Source organism: Aquarana catesbeiana, linkage group LG11 (assembly GCF_042186555.1).
Source record: "Aquarana catesbeiana isolate 2022-GZ linkage group LG11, ASM4218655v1, whole genome shotgun sequence".
NCBI classification, from domain to species: Eukaryota; Metazoa; Chordata; class Amphibia; order Anura; family Ranidae; genus Aquarana; species Aquarana catesbeiana.
This window is the reverse complement of record NC_133334.1, coordinates 167862321-167873683: the sequence shown is the minus strand read 5'-3', so window position 1 is coordinate 167873683 and position 11363 is coordinate 167862321. Positions and strand designations below refer to the sequence as shown.

The 11363-nt window shown below is 42.3% G+C and overlaps 1 protein-coding gene across 1 annotated transcript in view; it reads left to right on the top strand.

Annotated features, from left to right (window-relative positions):
• Positions 1-7105: 7105 nt before the first annotated feature.
• The window catches only part of MMP2 (matrix metallopeptidase 2), a 484562-nt gene continuing 480304 nt past the window's right edge, over positions 7106-11363 (top strand). Inside the window, exon 1 of the mRNA XM_073605023.1 lies at positions 7106-7431. Within this exon, the coding sequence (XP_073461124.1) occupies positions 7291-7431 (141 nt within the window). The 5' untranslated portion in view covers positions 7106-7290. The remainder of the gene's footprint in view (positions 7432-11363) is intronic.

Genomic DNA, 11363 nt, shown 5'->3' with positions numbered 1-11363 from the left:
CGCTGCTTGTGATGGAGTAAAAGCGACATACATCACTGGTGCCCCTTCTGGTAACCGAGACTGTTGTTGTTGCGGGGGCTGGGAAGGGACACTGTTCCTTATGGTTGTCAGCATGTGTTTGAGATCCTCTTTAAACTGTGAGTCTGGAACTGGATTGGGGGTTAAATCAGCAGGTGGTCTTGCTGCCTGTTGTTGGTCTTCCCACTCAGATGCTTCTTCATCATTAATATATCCGGCCTGTGAATGTGGTGCTTCCGTATTGGGGAAGACAGGTGTGTGGAAGGAACCATCCCTGTTTAAAACAGGGAGGACTGGGTACAGGCGGTGTTTGAGCTCACTGGGTGTACCAAGATGGCCTCCGGCAGGAAATGCACTGGGCTGGGCAGTCAGTGAAGGCATGGGTGCACCAAGATGGCCGCCGGCAGGAGTTGTCACAGTGGGCTGTGCTTGGGCTGGGAGGGAGAGAAGGGAGTGGATGTCAGGTGGAGGGCAGGGTTGTCCCTCCCTTCTCTCGGTCCAGGTTTTTTGATAGGGGGGTGGTTTAGGCACATTATCAATTCTGTGATAAACATACATAATACAATTGGCATCTTTCTTGATTTCCTCTTCAATCCAACCCTCGTTGTGCAATGCCTTTGCAGTCCTATACCAAGCTTCTGCCACAGCTAATAAGCCATTATCACACAAAACCCCCCTTTGTTCTCTTATCAGCACACGCCATTCCTCTGCTTGTAGCCTAGCAACGTAATCTGTGAAGCCACAAACTTTCATTAATTTGGAAAACCGTTTAACTGCTTCACTGCCCTCCCTCCTCTTCACAATATCACAAGCTAGGATTCCTTTCTCCGGTTTAGAGTTGTTCTGACCCATCTCCCCCTCCTCTCTCAGGGCCTCCTAAGACGTAACCAAGATCTCTAACTCTGTTTTGTTCGTCTGCCGCAGTCTCGGCTGACGGTTTGAAGGGGGAATGAGGACAACTAATGGTTTGATAACCCTCCTCTCTGGCTCTCTGTTCTATCACTTTCGAGGGTCTGCCCAAACCCCCCTGTCACCGGGTAATGTACGTTTAATCTCAGTACAAGCACGTCAGGGGTAGCAGGGAGCAACGGCTTGTGACCCAACAGATCCTTCGGGTAGCCTCCTTCTCTGACTTTCACCAGTCCCCACCCCCTCTCATGTATAGCAAACAATAAACCACAGATACACTCAGGACAGGACATTACACCTGCCACTCTCTGAACCGTAAAGCCTCAGCAGGCTAAGATAACCACAAGGGCAGACCACCCTGTCAAAATAAACCCGTTTATAGACGTTTTTTCTACAGCTCTACACCAAGAGGCCGACAACTCTTCTTGGGGTGAGACTTCTGTAACACTTTCAGACTGCAAAGCCAGCAGCTGAGATAACCCTCAAAGGTTCATTGAACCCAGAGTACACCCGTCTATAACCGACTGCTACAATCGCACATGTAGCACTTTTAGACTGCTGAGTTTCGTAGCCCAAAGAATGGCAGACAGTGAACAAAAAATACAGTCAGCAGAAACCCATTGGCAGGTTCGTTAAAACAACCTCAGGCGAGGAAATACCTGCCTCTAAGACAGTCTCAGCATACCGACAGAATCCAGCCGTCAACCGAAAGATAAGAGAGTCGTACAGTGGTAAGAATATAAATCAACTCACCGGTACTGTTAGGGCTGCGCAAACCCCACTCTCATTAATCAGTTAACGCCCGAATGCTTGTCGCGGTATAACTTCGACTGTAGCCTGAGGTCCCGGGTTTCGGCACCATCTGTTATGGAAATGATTAGGAGCTCCAATCGAGCCCAAGGTTATCTGCTGCTGTCTCTAATTTGAAAAGTGTTGATATGCATGCATATAAAAGTAAACACTCTGAGACACGCTCAGCTCTATTACTGTTACACTTCTAATTTATTCAAGGCGGTGTTAATGTTTTATACACACAAATACGTCATTGCTATGTTAGTCTAATAGGTACATCTCATTGGTTAAGATAGAAAAAGAAGATGGATAATTTTCATAACGAGGTTTGGCTCTCTTTGGTTTTATCTTCAGTTCCGCGTTCTTCTGATGTGTGGGATGTAGGGGGTACCCGCCATCTTGAGAAAATATAGGAACAGAGCAAATCTGTATACTTATATAATGAGTAAGGAGAAAAATATGTATGCACATAAGAAAATAGACATTTTTAGATTACTATTATTATTATCTACATCACATTCCTTCACATTTTATGGAATAAAATGTCTTAATAATGCTGCACTTAGATGGCGCTGCTCTCCTTCTGTCTTTGTTTATGCTGCCAGCTGCAGCCTCTTTCTCCTGGGGAACATGGTGTCCTCCTGACACTCATACACAGACGTCCTGTCTGCCACAATCAGGAGTATATTGCTAATCCACAACGTGACACAGGGTCGCCCCTCCACAGGTGTTACAGAACAGTACAATATTCACAGAGAGCATTATTGTATTTTGGCATCATATATTATAGATGTGTAATTGATTTTTTTTTTCACTTTTGTATTTAGCTTGGCCTAAATACAGCAACACCACACCAATCTGCATAATTTCAGTTTGAAGAAAATACTTTTTTAGGTAGTTTTGGGCAAGACACTTGACTATTTATCATCGGGTAATAGACCTGAATTGAATGGTGGAAGTAGTAGCCATAACAAATCTTAAAGATATAGAATAATTTACTCTTTAAAAAAATAATGTTAAAGCCCTCAACTTCATACAATTTAGCCAGTGACAAGACAGTTTAATAGTATAGTTTGTGAGCTTCTTTTTTTTTTTGCAGTATAACCCTGCATTATCTTAAAAAATTAATATGATGCCAAAATGGCTTGAACAAAAATACTTCAAAGCCACAACATCACATTCCCCCACCACCTCCCATCCTCGTATCCTCATTTATTTGCAATTTGCAGCTATTTGCAAAATATTCAACATATACTGTAATACTTAGGTATGGTTGAAACTGATTAGTGGCAGGACAGTACAAAAGCACATGAATTTACAGAAAGATAAGGGAGGTTTTATCCTGAGAGTGAGAGTGTATTATCTGAGAGACAATAGTCACAAATACTGTTAAATGACTTGACAGTATATAAACATCTTGATTAGTTGAACTAGAGATTAAAGTGTAATTTTTGAGAGACAATAATCACAAATATTGTTCAGTGGCTGGACAGCATGTAAGTAGGGAAAAAGTTCCGATTCACTGCTACTATGAATTTCCCTGTGGCTTTCTCCATGCGTCAGAGGAGGGCGGGGTCACCGGGTGGCCCCGCCCTCCGTTATATAAGAAATGTCAGAAGAAGTGAAGCGTCACACGGCTGAAGACTCCCACTGAGGCGGATCGTGCGGACATAAGAAGCCTGGAGGAAGATGCGGGAGGAGAAGAGCGGAGGAAGAAGAAGATGGAGAAGAAGAAGATGGAGGAAGAAGAAGAACACCGAAAGAACACCAGAAGAAAGAAGATGGAAGAAGAAGCCGAAAGAAGAAGGTATTAATAAAGGACTTGTCAAAAACCATCTCTTGTGTTTTTTAAACTTTTTGACACTTTTTTTGTGAAATGGTAGGGGTACATTTGTACCCCATTACCAATTCACACAGGGGGGGCTGGGATCTGGGGGTCCCCTTGTTAAAGGGGGCTTCCAAATTCCGATAAGCCCCCCGCCCGCTGACCCCCACAACCACCGGCCAGGGTTGTGGGGATGAGCCCCTTCTCCCCATCCACAGGGGGCTACCTCAAAGCACCCTCCCAATGTTGAGGGCATGTGGCCTGGTATGGTTCAGGAGTCACTCTCTTACCCCCCCTTTTTTCCTGCGGCCTGCCAGGTCGCATGCTCGGATAAGGGTCTGGTAGGGATTTTTGGGGGGACCCCACGCCATTTTTATTTTAAAATTTGGCACGGGGTTCCCCTTAACCACTTCGCTACCCGCCCATAGTAAAATGACGTCCACAGATGGGATCTCCCATTCTGGGTGGACGTCATATGACGGCCTGGGCTTCCCGGCCGTCTAGGGGGCGCACGCGCATGCCCGCCGCGTCGCTCAGGACCCGGTGCGTGTGCCCGGCGGCCGCGATGTCCACCGGGCACCCGCGAATGCCCGTTAACCGAGCAGGACCGTGGATCTGTGTGTGTAAACACACAGATCCTGTCAGTTGAGAGGAGACCGATCTGTGTTCCCAGTACAGAGGAACACCGATCGGTCTCCTCCCCTTGTGAGTCCCCACCCCCTACAGTTAGAATCATTCCCTAGAAAACATATTTAACCCCTAGTCTCCCCCTAGTGGTTAACCCCTTCCCTGCCAGTCACATTTATACAGTAATCAATGCAATTTTATAGCATTGATCGCTGTATAAATGTGAATGGTCCCAAAAATGTGTCAAAAGTGTCTGATGAGTCCGCCATAATGTCGCAGTCATGAAAAAAATTGCAGATTACTGCTATTACTAGTAAAAAAAATAAATAAATAAAAAAAAAGTTAAAAATGCCATAAATCTATTCCGTATTTTATAGACGCTATAACTTTTGCGCAAACCAATCAATATACGCTTATTGCGTTTTTTTTTTACTAAAAATATGTAGAAGAATACATATCGGCCTAAACTGAGGAAAACATTTTTTTTTTTTTTTTTTTTAAATTGGGATATTTATTATAGCAAAAAGTAAAAAACTTTTCTTTTGTTTATAGCGCAAAAAATAAAAGTCGCAGAGGTGATCAAATACCACTAAAAGAAAGCTCTATTTGTGGGGAAAAAAGGACGTCAATTTTGTTTGGGTACAACGTCGCACGACCGCGCAATTGTCGTTTAAAGTACGACATCGCTGAAAACTAAAAATTGGTCTGGGAAGGAAGGGGGTGAAAATGCCCTGTATTGAACCAGTTAAAATCCATACCAGACCTGAAGGGTCTGGTATGGATTTTGAGGAGGACCCCCACGCCATTTGTTTTTTTTCATTTTGGCGCGGGGTTCCCCTTAATATCCATACCAGACCTGAAGGGTTTGGCATGGAATTTAGGGGGACCCCCACGCATTTTTTTAAAATTTTGGTTCGGGGTTCCCCTGTGGGGAAACCCCATGCAGTTTTTTTTATCAATGAACTTTTATGTGTATTGTTGGAGTGACAATTCATTAATAGCCGCAAGTAGTTTTAAATGACTTTTTTTCCTTTGCTGTCAGACTGTTCTAAACACGGGAAACATGCGCCCCTTTACAGGCATACTATAGACACCCCCAGGTACAAAATTTAAAGGGATATTACACTTTTATTGTTTTACTTTAAGCTTTATTAAAATCGCTGCTCCCGAAAAAAGGGACGTTTTTAAAAATTCTTTTTGCATTGATACATGTCCCCTGGAGCAGGACCCAGGTCCCCAAACACTTTTTATGACAATAACTTGCATATAAGCCTTTAAAGTGAGCATTTTTGATTATTCATGTTCGTGTCCCATAGACTTTAACGGTGTTCGCACAAATTTTTGTGCCGTGTTACGAGCAATCGCGGGAGCCTGGCAGTCATCGAGACCACCGGGCACTCTCATTGGCTCCGGGGGCGAGCTGCACAGCGCATGCACGCGCGCCCCTAGTGGCCACCAGAGGGAGCGACGTAACATGTGCCATTCTGCCACAGTACAACTGCGGCGGCTGGTTGGGAACAGGTTAAGAAAAACACAAGGTGTTGATTTAACACGTGACCTCTCTCCAACAAACAGACCTTGCAAGCTCAAACTTTAAAAGCACACTGACAAAATGTTATACCATGCACAGAGCTTGGAGATTTAACCAAGACTTATATTTAAGGTAAAGATTGATCTCTAATGCATTTTTTTTATTTAAACATACCTTATAACTAAGCCATTCACTAAAACTGAAATTAGTTTGTAAGAGATATATATAATTATATATATATATATATATATATATTACACAGAATCTCCCAAAAGTGAGTACACCCCTCACATTTTTGTAAATATTTTGTTATATCTTGACATGTGACAACCCCGAAGAAATGACACTTTGCTACAATGTAAAGTAGTGAGTGTACAGCTTGTATAACAGTGTACATTTGCTGTCCCCTCAAAAGAACTCAACACACAGCCATTAATGTCTAAACTGCTGACAACAAAAGTGAGTACACCCCTAAGTGAAAATGTCCAAATTGGGCCCAATTAGGCATTTTCCCTCCCTGGTGTCATGTGACTCGTTAGTGTCTCAGGTGTGAATGGGGAGCAGGTGTGTTAAATTTGGTGTTATCGCTCTCATTCTCTCATACTGGTCACTGGAAGTTCAACATGGCACCTCATGGCAAAGAACTCTCTGAGGCTCTGAAAAAAAAAGAATTGTTGATCTACACAAGGATTGGCCTAGGCTATAAGAAGATTGCAAAGACCCTGAAAGAGCACGGTGACTAAGATCATACAGTGGTTTAACAGGGCAGGTTCCACTCAGAACAGGCCTCACCATAGTCGACCAAAGAAGTTGAGTGCATGTGCTCAGCGTCATATCCAGAGGTTTTCTTTGGGAAATTGATGTATGAGAGCTGCCAGCATTGCTGCAGAGGTTGAAGTGTTGGGGGGTCAGCCTGTCAGTGCTCAGACCATACGCCGTACACTGCATCAAATTGAGACCAAGATAAACTTATTTGGTTCAGATGGTGTCAAGCGTGTGTGGCGGCAACCAGGTGAGAAGTACAAAAACAAGTGTGTCCTGCCTACAGTCAAGCATGGTGGTGGGAGTGTCATGGTCTGGGACTACATGAGTGCTGCCAGCACTGGGGAGCTACAGTTCATTGAGGGAACCATGAATGCCAACACGTACTGTGACATACTGAAGCAGAGCATGATCCCCTCTCTTCGGAGACTGGTCCACAAGGCTGTATATGCATAGTGAGTAGTCATTTAAAGGATTTGTTATATGCATGAATGTTGTAGGATACTGAGGCTTAAAAAACAGTCAACAAAGAGAATCTTTGTGTCACACTGAGTCACTATGCTTTACACCAGGATTTCTGGGGTTAAGAACATCCTGCCAGCCACATCTGGCTTCCCTCCTCCTCCTCCTCACGTTTCCCGATTTCTCCAGAGTTAGCTACACAGTGTACAGTACATCTGGATCACATTCCACACAAAGGAACTCAACACACAGAAAAGTTGGGCAGCTGTCAGTACGAGATAAAGAATTACCAATTTAGAGGCACAAGAAGTTTCTGAAAGACTCTCTATACTGTAACCGGGGATTTGCCACTAGCTAGCTAAGGATGAAATTTATTCAAGCAATTCATCTCTGTACTTTTTATTTTCAATTTTTTGATCTGATTGACCAGAACACAGCTGCACCTTCACCCATCATTAAGTTTCCAGGAGACACGTCACCCAAAACAGACAAAGAGTTGGTTACCGTAAGTCTGTTTGCAACATTTTATTAATTTAAGTCATATGTTAACATGAATTGCAAAAAGTGTTTTGGCACTAAATAACACTGAGCCATAGAACGCCTAATCTGTACATACTACAATGATTTTATTGACATTTTCAGGGAAGTTTAAAGATTTTTTTTAATCAAATTTCTCACAGATTTTGCTGAAGCCCTTTTCAAAAAAATATAAGTAGCTAATTTTTACATTTATTGTAAAAAAAAGATCTAGTTTTCATTACTTCACTAGTTCTATACCTAGCCAATTCTGCCTTGCATGAATGCTGTGTTAGTGGCATAATTAGCTAAAGACTTGGGCACTAATTATATTTATTATAAAACATGTCAGCTCTTCTCTGTTAGTTTCTTAAAAAAGGGCTTGGTATTCTACACAGACACATATATCACATACAAACCACAGAAAAACATTATCTGTGTGCTATTTATTTTATTATGAACATTTTACATAGTGGCCTTAAATTCCTCATTCATGTGTAAACCCCCTCCACCCTACTAAAAGATATCTCTTTGATACCTAAAGAGCATGAAGGTTTAGAGCTATTGATAATGTATTAAATTTATAAGAATGTATTAACCAACCCTTTGTGATTAAACCTACTTCAACAATACTATTGCAAATCATGCATCATATTGTACATTGTCTGTATTTTTTAGGGGTGAAACAATGATAACCTTAAACACTGTAAGAAAAGTAACAATGTTAAAAAAAAAAAAAAAAAAAAACAGAAAACTGTTCTCATTATAAAACACTAGTGATTTTACATTGAAATGACAAATAATGAGGTATTCTTGTTAGTAACAGTGTACTAACTTTACCAAACCTTCTTTGATGTTATGGATTAAAAATAATAGTAGAACTTTCTTTAAATATTCAGTAAATCAGAAAGGAAGACCTCTCTCTTTACCCCATACTCTGGAGGGTAAAATTTCACCTAACCTTTTTAAATATCAGCATGCAAAATTATTTCTATAAGTAGACAAATGCATCTTGCCCAGTGTATTCACTATATGATTATCAAAATCTGCCAGAAAATGCTGTACCTAACTGTGGTCATGGATGTGCACGTGATGGCACATGAAAGTTTTGTATATCCTCACACAAGTACTTACCCCAGTGTGTCTTACAATTTAAATGATGGATAAGAGCTGTCTCAGCATAATGAATACACCCTTCCTGCTATTCCATAAAAAGAGGTTTCATCACACAGATATTTTCCAGCAAGCTGTGTATTATTTTATCTTCTGGAATTTTAAAAGAGTAAAGTGAACATTTTATTACAGTTTGGTTTTCAATATGTGTAAACTGATCTTTCTGAGTTTGGCTTTTCTTTTAGACACAAAGGGAAAACAGGGGAGAGTGCAAAATCAAGTGCAGCTGTGCATGGTAGCTAATCAGCTTCTAACTTTGGCTTGTTCAGTTAAGCTTTGACAAAAAAAAAAAAAACTGTAAGCTGATTGGTTTCTATGCACAGCTGCACAAGATTTTGCACTCTCTAGTTTTAGTAAGACCCCTTTCACACTGGAACCGTTTTTCAGGCGCTTTAGCGCTACAAATAGCGCCCGTAAAGCACCTGAAAAAAGCCACAGCTGCAAACCCAGCCTGAGTGCTTTCACAATGGGGCGCTGCGCTGGCATGGCGTCACAAAAAGTCCTGCAAGCAGCTTCTTTGCAGCGCTGTAGGAGCGGTGAATACACAGCTCCTAAAGTGCCCCTGCCCATCGAAATCAATGAGCAGCGCTGCTGTACCGCCGGCAAAGCGCTGCTGCAGTGGTGTTTTGCGGGTGGTTTTAACCCTTTTTTGGCCACTAGCGGGGGTTAAAATCGACCCGCTAGTGGCTGAAAAGCCCTGCTAAAACAACGGTAAAGCGGTGCTTTACCGCCGATGCCCAGGAGCTTTCAGTGTGAAAATGTTCTTGGGGCCCTTTCACACAGATTTTCCGATCAGGTCTGCTTGTCAGTTTTTCAGGCTGACCTGATCAGAAGCTCCATTCACCCCTATGGGGCAGCGGATGTCAGCCGTGACATGTCCGCTGACACCCGCTGCTACTATTCAAACCGATCCTGTCTGCCAAATCCAGACAAATGGTGGCCCTATTTTCCATCCATCTGGTGGATTGGATCGGATGGGATCGGATTAAAACGGACTGGCGGTCCGTTTTCATCCGATCTCCCCATAGAGGAGGGCGGGACTCTGACAGGTCTGTCTCAGCACAGTGAGCGGAGACGGACCTCTCATCTGCCTACTCAGCAGGGATCAGCAAATTGATCCCTGCTGAGCAAGCTGAGTCCCTCAAATGGATCCGCTCAGTGTGAAAGGACCCTAAATCAACCCCACAGTTTTAAGTGTTGTTTGAGTTATATATTTATTTTCTTTACTAACCAGCTACAAAATGCTAAGTTTGAATTTTATGATCTGCCTTCATGCTGAAATAAAAATAAATATTTATTGACAAAGTAGAGACAAAGTAGTTTGTCACGCAAACAATTAGGGTGCCAAATGAAATATATTATGGATCTTGGGCAGGAATGATGTTATGGGCCCTTTGGACAGCTGTAGATTATGTGTACTTTGAGTCCCAGACATTTTTAAATTTATGACCCCCTACCTTCATTCCAATTTAAAAGGAGCACATTCGGAAGTGTTTCAAATAACAAGATCCTGCTGACAGCTTTGCTCTGCCAAGGCACAAGCAGTGGGATAGGTAACTATAAACAGTGTTCTTTTGCATGGTAGTTAAAAAAAAAAAAATTTGAAAAATGTCCCTTGTTGCTGTCTAGGATAATTCTACGCAAAACTTGGAAATAATACTCGGTGATCTCAAGAAAGCATCTCATCCTCATGACCCAAGTGTGCCATCACTGGGCCTGGGCAGTGATCTAATTCAACACTCAAAAGTGCATCCCAACCTTCAAATAATAGAAGCAGTTGGAGAATGTGGCACAACCTGCCCTGGCCCTCAGAAGCTCCATGCATGGAGGTGAAGGTGTGGGCTAGCAGGCCACCCAGTATGGGTGTTGCTAGGATTGTAAAAAATCTGGAGTACTTTTTGGCACCCCCATTGGTGGAACTATGAGGCACGCTTCAATAAAATAATCAAGGACTACTTAGGCACCTGCAACTGATAAAACAGTAAACATTTTCTTCAGGGGTATTTAGTGTTGAATATAGCATATAGAGTGCAGGAGTCAAGAGTATGTAATGTACAGAGTGTGTGGATCAGGAGCATGTACAACATAGTGTAAATAGAACAGGGGTCATAAGTTTATAATGTACAAAATGCAGGGCCGAAGAGTAAGTGCAAGGGTCACAGTTTATATATATATATATATATATATATATATATATATATATATATATATAAAAATAAATAAAATGACCTATAGAGGGCCTTTGAAGCGCCGCCTATGGAAAATATGTAGGGTACTGAAATTTGTCGCCATATCATGGGGCACACAAATTTAAGGTTTGACATGTTGGGTATCTACTTACTCAGTGCAACCTTGTCTTTTATATTTTATCAAAAATGTGAGTAGTTTGTGTTTGTTTGCCCTAAAATTCACTTTAGTGTGTTTTTTACTGAAATCTTGCATTTGCTAGACCTTTACGGTAATATCTAGTGACATAAAAAATTGGAACGAGCACTATTTTATTCTCTAGGTTGTCTGCTTTTAGAAAATATATGGTGGGGCTAGGGAAGGAGTCACTGATGCCATTGAGCCAAGGAAAGAGGCCGCGTTGGCAGCTGCTTTGCCAAACAAAGTACCCTGAGTATGGGTGAGAGAGGATGAGGACAGCTTGGTCATCCACTCGACCAAGTCTTCCGCATGTTGCGGCTCAACACGGCCAGCTGCCCAAAAAAAGGCCAAGCATGTCCCACGGCTACGTGCTGATGAGGA